Below are 17,630 nucleotides of genomic sequence, written 5' to 3' on the forward strand. Positions count from 1 at the left end.
TTGTTAAGTTCACAGGTTCCGTTTCAAATGGCGGGTGAGAAAAGGGAGTTCAAGATTTCATTCCGCGGCCTATTGTCTGATGTAACTAAGGCACTTAAGTGGCGGACCGATATACTGACCATGCCAACTTGGCAAGGACCAAGGCTAATTTGGTGCTGGCTAGAGGTCTTGGGCCCAACTCATGCTTGTTTAGAGGGCAACCAGGAAGGGACCTAGCTGAATCCGAGGAGCAGGCAGCTGAGCAAGCAGTGGATTTTCTTGTTCAGAAAAAACAGGTCATCATAGACGACATCAATTTAGAGATGAGAAACATGTATAAGTCGTGCTGTCATTTCTTTAAGCAGAAGAGCACGGCGTTGGAGTCTATAGAGAAACCGAAATCCTATGGTAAGCTAGGGACCGATAAAAAGAAAAAGGTCAATGTGCCTGCTTCCCTACCTAAGATTGTCAGCGCAGATCTGTGGGCCATTTGGATTCAGGTGGTGGCGGCTTACAAAATTACTACTGATGCAGTGGACTTCATAACCCAGGCAGACGGTAGTTACGTTTGTTGTTTTACTGATTACTGGCCGACCACGCATCCAGAGAGCGGTATTTTATCGGAGATAGCTGTAACACTGTGGACACGGCAAGGCATAGCTTGGCCAAGAAAGCGATACAATACTTTCAAAAAAAATACGGGTTCTCTGTCAAGGATGCTAATTTTAACACGATGAAGTGTTCACAAATTCAGTGTGGGTTTAAGAGGCGCAGATACTTATTTGCCAGAGAACGCCACATTTGTCTACCCGCTGATTTAGAATCCGTGCCTCTCTTTATTGCTGATGGCTACCGCACCCCTGAAGGACCCTCCTATGGTATTCGCTCGGGTTTAACTTTACCACCGCCCCCCAAAAAACCTAGGGCTGTTGCAATGAACCCGTCTTCGGGCCCTGTCCTGCGTGAATCATCAGGAGTCGCTGCTACAATGCAAAGCAGCGCGGCTGGCAATGGATCTTAGGTACTGCCTAGGTATTAGGTTGTCCTACGAATAATCGTCCGGTTAGCGGCCCCCGTGTGTTGGCAATGTATTAAAGATAATAAGCCTTTCGTAGGGCACGCTGTAAACTTTTGTAGCAACGCAATAGGCAATCAGGGCCGTAACTCAGTACTCGAGTAACCTTTAGTGCGAAATGTATGCAGTTGCAGATAACAATAGCTGTACTTTTGATAAGCAATGAAATGTCCAAAAAAGGCCAACCAAACCTTTCTTTATTTGCCTGTTATGTGTTTTCTATGCTTGTTTGTTGCAATTGTTTACATTTAGAGTTTTGGGTTTAGCTATTAAGCTACCCTTACAAACATTATGGCCTGGAATTTCAAAACTGCACGCCATATGTGTCGATTTATATTCAGTTTCTCAGGTACATACTTTCACTTGGGTTTGCAAGGCAGGGTTTTCGAATAGCCTGCAAATTCATTAAATACGTAAATGTCGTCTTGCTCTTGCAGTTCAAATCAGTGCTTTAAATAAACACTTACTTACCCCATACATAACTATTCAAACAACTGGGGTTTGTGCCGGGTGCTTATGATTTCGCCATACTTGGTTAGAAATATGCAACCCAAACATAACAAATTCTCTTTGGAATTGTAATAGCTAAATTCAAGCGAGGACGTGTTTTTTTAGAACAAGCGATATAAAAGGTATTTTTTAAAATGGAGTGCTGATGTTTGCTCCGTTAAAAATTGTGGCAGGACGGTTGCTTATATATTGATTGGTGGCTTCAGAGATCAGGAAAACCAGCATAAATTGATTCACCACGGAATTGTCAATGGAGTCTTCTGAGGTTATAGGTCAGCAAAGAGCTTTTGACATTTAGTAGTTGAAAAGGAAGATTGTCGGTATAGATTGCAGCAAGCTTATTTCAAAGAGCCACAAATTTAAAATCTTAGTCTTGTTTTATTAGCGTACAAAACTTTTGAAGGTGAATGCAATATGCCAACAAAAAACAGAACAACTGAATGGAGCAAATATAGGTGTCTAATTTGGAATCATGCACAACTGGACAAACCACATGAGAACAACGTATTCAATGTAAGACAAACTTACGACCCAAACAATGACTGTGCTGCCATGTTTCAAGCCACCTCCCACTAATGATTTTGGGAAGTTACAGGTGACGTCAACACAGGTAGAGCTGCAACTAATGTTAAAAGAAAACGGCGTATTTGGAAAACAACAGCGAGACACTACATCGCACATGATCACAAAGCGGCTAGCCAAACATATAAATCAAGGCGACTTGCACAGACTGAACAACCACCTATTGAGCAGACTCTCACGGGGAACCAGCGCAGGCGCCAAAAAAAAAATGGTAAACTTCACAACCGCAACAACTTTTCTCGGTGGGATGTTATATTCAAAAGCCTAATGTCATTGCCAGTACAAATATAGGATTCAGTATTAAACAACAAACTTGGCTTTTGTAATGGAATTGAATACAGGCAATGCTCCGCAGGCCGAGGGTCAAGCAACTACCCAACCATATAGCTCTAGACGGATGACGCCACCTGTACAGCAACCTATACAGAACACAGAATCAACGGCCAAACGGAAGCGCCAAAGAAAAAAGAGTAATGTTCCTTAATGAACTATTAAATAATAACAGAATTTTTATACCAGAGTTATCCGATTACTAACATTGCAAATATATGATAAATTATTAGACTACAAATTTAACTTGGCTTTTGAATAGAAATTCCGGATGCAGTTGGGGGGAAGCCAGTGCCATCAGAGGCAAGTAAATTAAAAACACCCACCTACTGTGTACACTGTGGAGCAAAGAAGTTTGAATATGAAGCAAAGGGGTTGTGTTGTTGCAATGGTGATATCAAGTTGGCTTTTAATGAATACCCAGAAGAACTGATACGTCTTTATACTGCTAGAGATAGTGAATCCGAGGAATTCCAGACATATTCGAGGTTGTATAACAACCTCTTCGCTTTCAGTTCTTTAGGAGGTCACTTTGATTCAGATTATCACAAGGGAATTTATGTTTTCAAGGCACAAGGGCAAGTGTATCATTTTTTGCCGGATTTAATACCTATGGATAGTATTCCTAGATACCTGCAGTTATACTTTTATGACGGCCAGTACGAAAAGGAAAATCGGATGCGGTTGTTCCCTAATGATCTGAATGAACAAATTGTGACCCTTCTTATGGGACTTATGGATGATAATCCATATGGCAAATTCTTTAGATCTTTGAAGGAGGTGGAGGTAGCTCAAGATACAAGGATAGTACTTACTACTGACCCAGGTCATGACCAACGCGTGTATAATGCACCCACATCTGATGAAGTTGCGGTTGTTTGGCCGGACAACACAGCTATGCAAGGAAATGAAGGCCCTCATATCATTGCATATGGAAAGGGTGCACACACGCATACAATCAAGCATTATTATGGATGCTATGACCCATTACAGTATCCACTACTATTGCCAAGGGGGGATTGTGGATGGCATCAGGGATTAAAGAAACAATCAAGTCCTTCCTTTGAAGGCGAGGGCAGTTCTTCTTTCCCACTATCCGCAATGACAACTGAGGAGCCTGAAACGCTCATACAATTAGAAGTGGCAAGTAAGTTTTTTTTTTTAATAGGGGTTTTTGATTTTCTATAAGTTCTGCAAGTGTGCTATGAATATTTATAAGTAAATTTACCATTGCTAGATGCTGCTAGGAGGCGCACAAGAGCTGACAAGCGAATATCCTGTAGAGAGTACTATGCGTACAAATTTCAAATCAGACCTGGTAACGTACTTCTTAGAGGAGGCAGGCTGTTCCAACAATTCATTGTCGACATGTACGTGAAGATTGAAAATACAAGGTTGGACTTTCTCCGCTTAAACCAGGAAACCATTCGGGCAGATCTGTATCAAGGAATCCTTGACACGCTAGAACTTGGGGAGAACAATGCGTGTAATGTTGGGAAAAGAATTGTTCTACCACCGTCATTCATAGGGGGTCCTAGGGATATGCGTAGAAGGTATTTGAATGCAATGGCTCTCGTCCAAAAATATGGGAAGCCGGATCTATTCATAACTATGACGTGTAATCCTAATTGGCCGGAGATCAAGGCAGAATTAGCACCTGGTGAACAAGCGCACAATAGGCCAGACCTGGTCGCTCGCATCTTCCATGCGAAGTTGACGTTTCTAAGAAAGCTGATCAAGGAAAAGAAAATATTTGGCGAAGTTGCAGCCATGATTCATGTTGTTGAGTTCCAAAAACGTGGCCTACCACATGCACATTTCTTGGTAATACTGAAACCAGGTTTTAAAGTAACATCACCAGAGAAGTTCGATCAATATGTTTCAGCGGAAATTCCTACAACTGAGAATCCTCATCTAAGGGCAACTGTAATCAAACACATGATGCATGGTCCATGTGGTGTTGATTTTCCAAAGTGCGCCTGTATGATAACAAAAAATGGGAAAAGAGAGTGTAGCAAAGCCTACCCCAAAATTTTACGCAACTTCACAACAAATGGGACAGACTGCTATCCGTTATATAGAAGGCGTGATACTGGTCAAACAGTATTAGTGAGGAAAGTTGAAATGGATAATAGATCAGTTGTTCCTTACAACCCTTACCTACTTGCCATGTTTGATTGCCACTTGAATGTAGAGGTTTGCTCAACCATCAATGCAGTGAAGTATTTATATAAATATGTATATAAAGGTCATGATCGAATCTTATTCAACGTTGAAGCTGGAGGTGTGGCTCCGGTGGTTGATGAGATTCACAAGTATCAGTCTGGTAGATGGGTATCACCCCCAGAAGCTGCTTGGAGAATTTTTGGGTTCAACCTTTTCGACATCTACCCACCTGTTCATCCTCTGCCAGTCCATACCCCAAATAGCCAGCTCATCAGGTTCACAGACAACGAAGAACTAGCAACGGTCGCAAGCTGATGAACAGAGGACTAAAACTATGCTTACCGAATTTTTTAAGACAAGTGCAGCACTACCTGAAGGGGAAAAATATCTGTATGGTGAGTTCCCGAGCATTTTGTGTGGATAGGCAAAAGAAAAGCTGGAAAAAAGGAACTCGGTGTAGTCATTGGCGAGTGGCGCACGCATCACCGGAGAAGGTGAACGGTATTATCGAGATTGTTCTTTGGCACATGTAAGAGGGCCAAAGTCATTTGAAGATCTGCAAGCGATGAGACGGTGTTTGTTGTGCAACGTATCGAAGCGGCATTAAAAGAGGGATACTTGAGCAAGACAATGCAAATTTGAAAAATGCATGGACGAGGGTAAAGGTAGAAATGCCTCACGCGCTCCGTCGTCTTTTGCAACTATCTCGATCTTGATTCTCCGAACAACCCCATGAGAATTTTGGGACCAATTTTACCCAGCCCTTTCGGAGGATTTTGCAAAGCAATTCCTGGGGAAGAGGCAAAAATTTTTGATTAAGCTCTTTGGGAAAGTGGAGCAGTTTTTGGAGGGAATGGGTAAGAGCTTTGCACATTTTAATTTGGCTCACCTACATATTATACAGGAAACAGTTGTGCAAAGCACAAGAGATATCAGTGATGCTTTGAATGCTCCGATCCCTCTCCTACAATTAGCTTCCCGGAAAGAGCTCAATACTCAACAACGAACTGCTTATAAGACTATAATGCATCACGTAAAAACTGGCAAAGCCGGAGCCTTCTTCATTGACGGCCCAGGTGGAACAGGAAAGACATTTTTGTATGGGGCATTGTATGCAAAGGTACGATCAATGGGTAAGATATGTTTGCCGACAGCAAGTTCCGGAATAGCCGCTTCAAACTTACCAACTGGCAGGACAACTCATTCAAGATTTAAAATTCCCCTGGATACTGATGAAACTTTGACCTGTGATGTGTCAAAACAAAGTAGTTTAGCATGCCTGCTAAGGGAAACATCATTGTTTATCTGGGATGAAGCCTCGATGGCAAAAAAAACAAAATATTGAGGCTGTGGATATGCTATTAAAAGATGTGTGCAGTAGTTCTGAGTTATTCGGAGGAAAGGTTATTGTTTTTGGTGGTGATTTCCGACAAGTCCTACCAGTTCTTCCACGACGCACGCAGCAGGAGGCTGTGGATGCTAGCATAGTCAGTTCAGCTCTGTGGCCGCAATTGACAAAATTTAGCCTCACTGAGAACATTAGAGCCAGGGCGGATCCTAAATTTTCAGAGTTCTTACTGAAACTAGGTAATGGAGAACTGCAAAGTTCAGAAAAAGGGATGGTTGAGCTTCCGGAGGAACTGATATTGAAAGCAGATGCAGAAAAACAACCTGAAGAGCTACTGATTGATGCTGTATTCCCAGAAATTTGAGGGAACCAATTCAGTACGGATATTTTTACTGAGCGGGCCATATTGACACCAAGAAACAATGATGTTGATTCCATCAACAAAATCTTGATTGAAAAGTTCCCTGGCAACAGCCATATTTACAAAAGTTTTGACAGCGTGATTGATGACAATTCGAATGTATATCCCGCAGAGTTTTTAAACTCGCTGTGTCCGCCTGGAATGACGCCTCATGAGTTGGTAGTCAAGGAAAACTCGCCAGTAATATTATTACGCAACCTAGACCTGCAGCAGGCACGTGCAACGTACACACGACTAATTTGCAAGCGTTTTTTCCCAAACATGATTGAGTGTGAGATATCAACTGGTTTTTACACAGGCGAACGTGTCTTCCTTCCAAGAATAACCCTTAAACCCTCCAAAAGTTCAAAATTTCCTATTCATTTCCAGAGAAAACAGTTTCCCATTAAGCTAAGTTTTGCAATGACAATAAACAAGGCTCAGGGACAAACATTGCAGCGTGCTGGAGTATATCTGCCAAAACCTTGTTTTTCACACGGCCAATTATATGTGGCCTTGTCCCGCGCTAGATCTTCTCAGGAATTGAAGGTTCTCCACAATCCAACGGCTGATGATAAAAAAGGAAATTTAGTGAAGAATGTCGTGTCCTTTGAGGTGCTGCAGAGGGTCGGGATTCGCTAAGCCTTCCAGGTAATACATACAAACCTATGTATTTAAGAAATTAGCTGCTTCTAGATATTTACGTTACACGTCGTCAGGCGTGCAAAGCTAATGTTCTAAATTTTGCCGTCTTACAGGAAATCAGTTCAGCATGCCCAAATCCCTGGGAAGTGCAGAATTGAATCCACAATTACAAAATACTATTCATATAATGTAAAGAAATCAATATGGCTGCCAACATGTTTTTGATAACTGTGTATTTTGGGGGGATGCAAATCAAACAAGAACAGTGACTGACTGTCTTTAGAAAACTGTGCTTGGTTGCTTTGTAGAGATTGCTAGCTCAGTTAAGCTCAATAGAAATATTGTGAGCCAATCATGTAGGATGTATTTTGTTCTCAACAAACAAGGTTTCTATTTGAAATTGCTTGCATTACTTATAGCAGTTTTGCATGTTTAGTCATGGATATTCTTCACCCTTGATAAAGATCACTTGGAACGTGTTATGAGATAGAGTGTTATTATCTCAGAACATTCAGGCCATTTTTTGTTCTACGCAGAACGGATTCCCGCCCTCAAAATTTTGGGAATTGTGCTAACAATATAAAGTGTTGTTACTTCAATGGTTTAAGGATGACCAAAACATATTTGTATACAACTCATATAACAATTTCCCCTTCAGGAATTTTAAAAAACGCTCATGTCTAATAGCGCGCCATTACTAAAGCCGATACTCTTGATTCTTGGTTAACATCTGAATTAGAATTAATTTAATAATAAAATAGAATATGGATATTCCTTTACAACAAATTAAATAACCAAAGTGATAAAGAAATTGACTATAGCCCGTCACCTAGGTTGTACTTGGTTCTCTCATTTAAAAGCCTTAATAGACTTGTCATTTCACACTCAAAATTTCAAAACACTTGAGTTCGGAAATGGATAATCTCTATTTCCTTTCGATCCATTTCCTCGCACAATCTCTTAAAATAAAAATTGCTTCTTACACCCTCATTTTCTTGTATGTTTGTGCGTAAATTTTTAACCAACTGCTATTGCTAATATGCGATTTGGGCTATTAATAAATACTTCTCTCTCCAATTCTTTTGAGGAAATGGAGAGAAAATGGGCTCCTAAAAATCTATAATGATTAATCACAATTATGTGTTTAAGGTCATTGTTTAAATTATACAATATCCAAACAATTTTAGAGTAAATTTGGATTAAATGAAGTCAAACCTAGGCAACAACAGCAAACTTCAAGGCCAGCTATATGGCTATCCGTTTGTACAACTATGAGAATCATTTAATAGCAAAGGGCTTATTGTCGCAAATTTACACTTGCGAAGGTTTAGCCATGTATTTAAGTAAAACACCGGATTTCGACCTACCAATCATGTATGAATAGTCTTTAAAGTTGCACGGGATTATACTTACTTTTTTTTGGCGGAAAATACACGCAAATGTAATATTTAAACAACTAATTGACTTGGTAAACCTAACAAGTGTCTTAAAAAAGAGGAAAGTATACTAGCTCAAGGACAACCAAAGTACATATAAAAAGAATAAAAAAAGAACCAAAAAAAGACTATACAGGACTAGGGTGTACCAGGCAACACCAAAAAAGAGATAAATTCAGTGGAAAGCATGGGAGAGATGACAAGAGGGAGTTGCCAAGTTTCACTGTTAACCTTACAATGGCATGATTCAGTAACTGATTTCTGAACCAGAGCATGCCCAAACACTCCTAAAATAGCTACACAATAAGCAATCAGGCGGGAAAGGACAGGACTGCACATCAACAATCAAGTACTTTTTCCAGCCATCACAACTTCTTGACTAAACGTGCTCCTTCGCGTCAAAGAAAAAAAGGGTCAACTACTCTTTAAATTTCAATTGTACTGACACGGTCTAAGTAACTGATAAATACTTATTTATAGTCTTGAGAGTTGGTATAGGGAATACTCTGAAATCTTTATCAAACAATTGTTAAGCCATATTTTGCAGCATCCATGAAACCTGAGAAAAAACTTGTGAAGGACCTAGATGATAAAGTCGGCCCGCATACTATTCGACTGAAGGTTATTGACAAGGGAAATACACAATATTCACCCAACAAGAGGTCATCACATTACCAGAGGATTGTTTTTCAAGATGAAGAGGTAATTCAGAAATTTAATTTCATTTGGTTGATATAATATGCATTTATGAGTACATAATGTTAGAATAGCTGAATTCCAGTCTTTATGTGGCACCTGCAAAATAATTACAGGATACGTTTGGGGTGATCTAAATTCCTTGACCTCTATACAGTCAGGTGCCAGTTAATTGACGTAGCTGACCTAAGTTAGAAATAATCGTAGCCAAATAATGAACCCAAACTTCGTCTTGTGCCACTTACCATACTGAAATGTTGTCCTAGAACACCAAGCATGAGGCTCAATTAGAACATAGACGTACAAGTGAGCCAAACTAAATCCCTGCAAGCCAACCAACACCACCCAAAGATTAACAGTTTGCAGTTTGGGTGCAATCTAGAGACCCATGGCCCTCTAATCTTGAATGTTATTGTGGTTAATAGCCTGTAATCTGTTTTCATAGAATATAATGACTGCAGCAATCAGATGGCCGTGTTAACTGTGAATCTTTGACAATAATTGTTGTTTACAACAAATACTTTTTTGCACTTTCGCTGTTTATAAGGCGGGTGTTGATTGCAAGTTCAGATACTATTACCTAATTGCTTATTTCTTCTACATTAAATACAGGGCAGCAAGATAAAAACTATCCTCTACAATGATGACATTGGCGCTTATGAAAATATCATACAAAGTAAAGTGGAATATGACATCTCCAATGCAAAGATAAGGCCAATGCCTGAGAAATATCGATTGACTGCTGATGACCATCCTTTTCAGCTTAGCTTTGGTTCTGATACCATTATGAAAGCTGTTGAAGGGTCCAAACCTCCTATTGGTCCGGAGTACGTCACCATTCTTTGCCATACCAAGAACCAACACAACCGATGACAGATATGGTTAGCAATAAAAATCAAATCTGAAATTGTATTCAGGCTAATCTGATATTGTGTTCATGCTACGCCCAAATTAACCTCTTCTGCATGCTGTTAAATTAGATACTGCTTAGTCTTACAAGGTTGCCTTGTTTGATAATGTGTAGATGTAGTTGGCGTACTTATCTATGTGGAGCCGCTGCGCCAGGTACCACGACCAAGTGGGCTACCTTTGGATGTCCGTGAATGGATCATTATTGATCATAGGTAAGAACACAAGAACCACAACTAACCAAAATCTATGTGCTCTTTTACATAGTAAGTACATGTGTTTATGACTATATTACTTACACTGTTGTAGTACGGAACACCCACTGATCATAACAGCGTGGGCGGAGCTGGCCACCAGAGAAGGGCAGCAACTACAAGAAGTAGCTGAATCATTCCCAATCATTGGTGTAACCTCTCTAAAGCCGTCCTATCATAAAGGTACAACATCCTACCGGGGATTTTGTTTTGCTTAAATTGACCAGCATTGGCTTATAAGATATGAACTGCCATGCTAGGTTTCTCACTATCCACTACATCATCAACATTTGTGAAGATAAATCCAGAAGGGGAAAAAACGGATATGCTTCGTGCTTGGTAAGAAACGTCTTTACCATCTTTGAACCAGACCACCAACCAAGGCTGGCCCCCTCCCGTTCTCCACACAACAACACACCGCCAGCACCACCCTCCTTTAACAGCACCCCCACAACTAATATTTCTTGGAAACTAACTTCACTACTTCTGCATGTTATTAGGGCTGCAGCAAATAAGACAACAATCTCTGCTAAGCACTGTCAAGTGTTAGATATTCGTGCTCCAGCAACCACACGAGTGACAACTACAACAAGGAAAATACGCACTAAAAAGGTACACAATTCCCAAATCACATATTGATGGCCCAATTTCAATGGTCTTACACAGACCCACTTAATGAGATGCTTGTAAAATGTCAAAGCTGAGTTATACATAAAAGTTTCAAATTAAACATCAGTTAATCGAAAATATGTTCAAATGTAAATATACAATGCGACCAACAATCATTTACCTAGCCAACTAAGCAAACCTTGCCACCATTTATATCATGGCCATGGAAGCACACAATTACCTTAATTATTATCCAATGGCGGCCAGATTTAAATGGTTAGACGTGGAACTGTTGAAACTGATATTAGATTCACAGGCTGCTGATACACTACAAGAAGAGAGGCACTGGCTTCATGTATCAAGTCCTGAATTCGATCGAAAGGATGTGCGCTTCTACCTTGGATGTATCCACTGTGGAACAGGAAGCAAGAAAGAAATCAATGTCGAGTATACTTGTACTACCTGCAAAAGAGCAGCAGTAACCTCTTTACCCAGGTGCCCATATAGTTTATAGTTATTCAGGAACAATATCAATAACCATAGAAAAACTTTCTAACAACATATTTTTGGGGTTGTATATAGGATGAACATCACTTTTGAAGCCATTGACGAAACAGGCTCTTACATGTTCACTGCATTCACCAATGATGCTGAAAAACTATTGCAAAAAAAGGCCAGTGAATTCTATACAATGGATCTAGAAGTAAGTTTCGAAACTAAGTCTATGCTCAAAGAATTATTGGAAGGGGTATAAGAACACGAAAAGGATTTACATATTTTAAAAGTAAAACTTACGGTGCATACGGCTATGCTGATTCCACGCCTCATTGGTCAGATTTAAAACCATACTCTTATACTGATACATGATAACATCTACGCAGGTTCGTGACAAATGCCTAACAGATGCTGAAAGTAGAATTCGAAACAGCAAATTCTACATTCAGGTAGGGCCAGCACCGGCTCTCTCAAGGAACGGAGTGCTCAAGTGGGTACTCAAACAGCTTTCACTTGAGTAAACTGCATGGCGGCAAAGGTAGATGGTAAACATTTTGAAGATTTTAGGAGGCAAGAACTGAGGCGACAACTATTTTGTTAACGTATGCATGTTCTCATGCCAGAATAAAGAGTGGTTAACATAGCTGCCAAACATGGTGCCTTAGTACAACAATGTTTCATTTGTAATCAGTTGTCCACATAAGTGAGCCTCGAAATATGTACTCATCATAAAACGCCATCAATACTTACAGCTACTCTTTGCCGCTTATTTATCGGATTACCCGAGTATTATAGACCATAACAGGTCCTCTTAATTTGTACTAAATTCTGTTAAATGTGTTTACAACTATGAAGATTACCAAGCTTCTTTACGGCAAACACTGCAAAAAAACAAACCGTTCTGATACACCTATGTTTGTGAGTTCATAGGCTGATATTGAGCTGCTTATATGATGTGCAAGGTGCAAAATTGCAAGATCAGTATTAGCCAGTATACCAAGAATAATCCATCTAACATATACAAGAATCACAGAAATTAGCACATTTAAAATCATAAATTGAACTGCACATAACTTTAACTTAGAATAATTGCATCCCACAGAATTAGAACCCAAAAAACACCATATGAAAGGAACTGTGAAAATGACTATACTGAACAGCAGACCACAAATCAAGCAATTGAAAAAATATCTTTACTGATTGCAGGTTAACTACCCATGGACATGACAACACAATTAGAAAATATCAAATATTATCACATAGGCAGCTGTCAGAGTTATTATTTTTCAGTGCTGAGTAACCCTTGCCATACATTTACAGTACTTTGTGTGTAAGAAAATCAATCATTGCCATGATATCTAAACCAATATTACAAGCAACATAAACTCCTATAACTACAACTGTTCTATACTCTATGCTAACAACACTTCATCAACTACCACTGTAAGTTTAAGTTCTTTACATACTATCCATCTTTTCCAAAGTTGTATTTTAAATTCGTTTACATTACATATATAACCTGTTTGAATAAGACGCTAATATATTAATACTAATTGTGAAGGTCACCATGAAACCTATGAGGAAGCTTGCCAGGGAGATTGCAGGTAAAAAAACTCCACATTCCATTAAGGTCAAGGTCATCGACAAAACGAATTTCCATACTTCATCAGAAAAGAGCAGCTTGGAATCCCAAGTGATTACATTTGAAGACGAAGAGGTAGGTTTTACAAAATTCGTAAATATTTGGGGTTAAAGTATGTTTATTTAGACGGATCACTGTTAGGGATGGATCTAAATATTTAGATTTTTGATGCACTGTGCGTTGTCTTATCTATTAATCATAATCTTCCAAAACGTACTGTTGTTATATTTTTCATGTTAAGTATTTAAAGCTTCACCTACTGCAGGGAGCTACACTTAAAACTATATTATACAATGAAGACCTAGAAATCTTTCAGGATGCTGTAGATGATGGAATGGAATATGTAATAAACAATGCGGAGGTGGATGTGTTAAGTGTTCCGACCTATGTAACTCCAGAACAGCCAATCTATCACATTTACTTTAACAGTAAGACAACCATTCAGCCTATTTATGGACCTGATTCCACATGTTTACCTGAATACATCTTACTCGCATCTATCCCAAGGGAATTGTCACTTGGTCATCGATACGGTGAGACATCACTAAATATTTCTTAGTCTGAAAATTTAGTATTTCTTATGAAATGGATCAACATTTGTTATTGTTCTATTTCAAACTAACTAACAATAAAACTATAGATGTCTTGGGAATTGTTGTATATGTGAGTTCAAAATACCAAGTTCCGACACACAGTGGCCGGCCACGAGAGGCCTGCGAGGTTATCATCATTGATCACAGGTACAAAACTTCATCCATAGCATAAACATACAAATAAAAATTAACACCATGGCTCACCTACCATATTGTTTTGTAATGTAGTTCTGAACAGGTCATGATAGTAACAGTTTGGGGAGAGCCAGCCATTAACGCATACAAAGCTCTCCAATCCATGGCACCATCCTTTCCAGTTATTGGATTCACGGCTCTAAGGATGTCTTATGAAAAGGGTAATTACTCTTAATCGTCATGGAATTTACAGATTAAGTACCATCCCACAAAATTGTGCAGCTGAAACAATTGCCTATTCTAATTATGTAGGGTTTTCACTTGAAACAACCTGTTTAACATTTACCAACTTATATCCACAAGGGGAGGATGCTGCTTCACTGCATGCTTGGTAAAAATTCTACAACTCATGTCATGCTTGCATTGCACCAAAATTATATGAGTTAAACAAGAAAATGTTACAGGGGAGAGGCAAACATAGATCTACTCATTTCGAAGAACCAACAAATCTGTGAAGTGCGCCGTCCACAAACGCAGCGCATAATAACTACCATACAAACCCTCCTACAGAAGAAAGTAAGTGTCCATCTTATTACCATAAAATTGCATGAGCAGTACCCGCTGATAGCTAGGTTCTATAGATAATTGCAAATGTTCATTGCAATTGACAGGTTCAAAACACTCTACAGGAAGAACGCCATTGGTTGCAAGTACAACTAAAAGAATTTGACCATACAAGACTACGCTTATATCTGGGCTGCAGCCACTGCGGAACAGGGAACTATGAAGACATTGAAGTCGTCTATACATGCACCGACTGTTTCACAGAAAATGCTATTTCAACTCCTAGGTAAAGATTCCATAAACCAGAGATGTTAACGAAACAGGCTATTAAATCTAATAGGGCGGGGTAATTATAAATGCAGGATGGCCATAAAATTTGAAGCAACGGATGAAACTGGTGCCTATTTTTTCACTGCGTTGACTAAGAGCGCAGAGCAACTACTAGAAGTGGATGCAACAACCTTATACAAAATGCTTCCGCAGGTACTTTCATTTCTAAGTTTGCCGAACAATTCCTTCTTATTCGACCCTAAACAGAGTGCCTATTACAAGAACTGCAGCAATTCAGGGACATATAAACAGCCGTCGTGACTTTTCACGCTTGTCACCCTTACCACCGCACTTGACAGGTTATATATAATATCTGATACTCATCCATATGAATCATTTTGAATGTAGGAAAGAGAAGACTACCTTGGCCAAGTTGAAAATCAGATTAGATGTACGCCAATTTACATCGAGGTGGCGCCTAAAAATTCGCTCTCAAGGGCACAAGTACTAGAGTGGTATCTCAAACAAGTGTCTCGAAACTAAAGTGCCGCTTCGAAGGCCTGCTGGGAAACTTTTGCCAAGCTTATGCTCACAGTGCACGTTTTGACATGCAACACCAGCATGTTTAGTATTAAGGAATAAATTCAGTGACATATTACTGAACTAGGCAATGGTTAGTAGCATGTAAATGATAATAACCGCTATGTTATGCCATCTTACCCAAAAAGTATTATGGCAATAAGATGTAATCTGTAAGTTATGATTATAAGCTGGATGCTTTATGTTAAAGAAAATGTTTGCGCAAACTTATGACAGCCAGGTAAAACGCATCAATGCAAGTTAAACGTCCGAGATTAAAATATCTTGGGGTACCGCGCGCTTGCGCGCGCGGTGCAACCAACTAGTACATGTAAAATGTCAAGAGTCCAATTGAGCCTATTTATCTCAAAACCCTACCTAAGCAGTTGAAAAAATTCATTTCACTTGCCGCTTTATCTCTCCACTCTCTTAGAAGTTGAAACTTTAAACTGCCTTCATCTAAATCTCCTAAATCTCCTAAATCTCAATTTTTTCAATGAGAAAGCACAAGTTGATAACTCGATCTCGAGCTGAAATACTTCATATTTAGGTTTTCATCTACCTTTCTTGGGCCCAAGTATTTTATTTTCTCCATTCAATTCAATTTTTTTCCCTTGTGTATGAATCTCTTTTTCCAGAAGTTAAGCTTTCTTGTCTAAAATCCAATTTATGTGATAATTCATATTTATTGTTGTTAATTTTCTCACGTTACATTAGGTTCATGCTCGTATGTGAGTAAGTTAGGGATTTGCTTCATAATAAGGATTATTTAAGCGATAATTGAATTCCAACACTGACGCTCTGTGCCACAATGTCTTTCAATGGAATTGGTTGCCCCTACCAGGTAATTTGTGTTTAATTGTAATTTTATCAATTAATTTTAACCTTGAGTTTCCTTTGTTTTGACTTTCAAATTGTTAATCTTTTGTTAAGGTGTTGACATTATAATTATTTTTACTGTAATATACAATTCCGTCTTAGTCAATTGTTCACCTTTTGCCTCATGCTGAATTGTTTCACTTTTCTCTCTATAATACAACCTTGCTTACTTGGGCTAACATTGTCGCCCCCACATATAGATAATTATTTACTAATGTCATTTGGCTTTCTTATTCTCGTTTGACACTTGAGATGTCATCGTTCATGTTACTGTGATGATGTCATTGGAATGAGTTAATAAGTAGAAAATGTCAGTTGATTCATTTGCCTAAGAACAAATTCGAGCGAGATTAGTTGTAAGATATTTATCCAAAACACAAGGCCTTGATAAAGTTTGTTTATGTTACTTTTACCTCCGTCTCATTTATTTGTTTACCTTTTCTATTCTTTGCGGGGGGTATTTTAATGAAAGGTATACAAATGATTGGGGACGAGGGAGTCATTTGTATCCTTAAAAATCAAAAGTATAGATAACTTGTTTGGTGGTATATTTTGTCATTGTTGTCTATGATGCACCAATGATTGTTTTTATTCCACATAAATTGTTCAAATAGTTGCATAAAACTAAAACTTATAGCATTAGCCAAGTCTGGGTGATGTTGTTAATGGCACAAAGGATTTATGATGATATATTTTCAAATTGTATTTATGGATTTGACACACTAGGAAGGCTCATTGGTAACTTGACATTTTGGCTATGTTGTTAATGGCACAAAGGACTTATAGCATATGAACCGGTAAAAGTTATCATCATTTGTAGATGATGCACCTTGTTGCTTCTTTCATCTAAATTCGGTAAGATCAAATAGATCATTGAGAGTGTGAGAAATAGGCTATGTTTAAACCTGTTTGAAAGCTCCCTTGTTAATGACCACTCTTGGTAATTTTCAGTTTCGAGTAACCCTACTACAAAACTCCATATTTAGGCATTTTTGCTCTATCACTTGTTATTGCTGGATAGTTTTGAAGTCCTTAAATCGACATTTCAGACATTAATAGGGTGATCTAGGAATGATAATTTCGATTTTGTGATTTTAATCTTTGACAATCTGATATGCTTATTAACAGGTGTGTTAAAGATGTCTTTAATATCCATTATCCATGGGGATAGTTTGTATGGGCTACCCTACACACTAAGAGGTACAGACTACCGATAACTACGATTTTTTTTTTTTACACCATTGCTTCATTTTTTTCTTGTTGTTCCCCCTGCGTCAAGTATACTAACTTCTTGTGTTGTTCAGCTTTCTATATTTTAATTCTCATTTATCAACTTCTTTGATTCACCAAGTTTTGCGACGATGAAGGATAATTAATATTAATTCTTTTTTCTATCTTTAATAGGTTCGCAAACATATTTGGTAGATCAGTTAGCTAGAAGAAATATGAGAGGAAGAAAAATATGAGATGCGAAGGAAACTTCTGATGGATATATAGCCAGCAGTATTGTAGATTACTAGACTAGATGAACTTT

At 38.7% G+C, this 17,630-nt stretch overlaps 1 protein-coding gene across 10 annotated transcripts; it reads left to right on the forward strand.

The window, feature by feature from the left end:
- Positions 1–1,685: 1,685 nt before the first annotated feature.
- Positions 1,686–15,432, forward strand: LOC141622782 (replication protein A 70 kDa DNA-binding subunit B-like). Of its 10 annotated transcripts, XM_074438803.1 has the most exons (15): positions 9,066–9,173; positions 9,780–10,048; positions 10,192–10,291; positions 10,386–10,513; positions 10,591–10,669; positions 10,831–10,942; positions 12,996–13,151; positions 13,342–13,609; positions 13,717–13,816; positions 13,898–14,025; positions 14,117–14,195; positions 14,269–14,380; positions 14,476–14,654; positions 14,731–14,851; positions 15,047–15,432. In XM_074438803.1, the coding sequence occupies exons 5-15, from the start codon at positions 10,656–10,658 to the stop codon at positions 15,179–15,181; spliced, it is 1,404 nt and encodes a 467-aa protein (XP_074294904.1). In that variant the 5' UTR covers positions 9,066–9,173; positions 9,780–10,048; positions 10,192–10,291; positions 10,386–10,513; positions 10,591–10,655; the 3' UTR covers positions 15,182–15,432. The 10 variants fall into 10 exon arrangements, with proteins under 10 accessions (XP_074294902.1, XP_074294899.1, XP_074294896.1 ...); XM_074438804.1 differs by lacking the exons at positions 10,591–10,669; positions 10,831–10,942; XM_074438801.1 differs by lacking the exons at positions 9,780–10,048; positions 10,192–10,291; positions 10,386–10,513; positions 10,591–10,669; positions 10,831–10,942 and adding an exon at positions 1,686–1,836 and having other exon boundaries at positions 9,006–9,173.
- The last annotated feature ends 2,198 nt before the right edge of the window (positions 15,433–17,630 follow it).

Source organism: Silene latifolia, chromosome X, assembly GCF_048544455.1.
Source record: "Silene latifolia isolate original U9 population chromosome X, ASM4854445v1, whole genome shotgun sequence".
NCBI classification, from domain to species: domain Eukaryota; kingdom Viridiplantae; phylum Streptophyta; class Magnoliopsida; order Caryophyllales; family Caryophyllaceae; genus Silene; species Silene latifolia.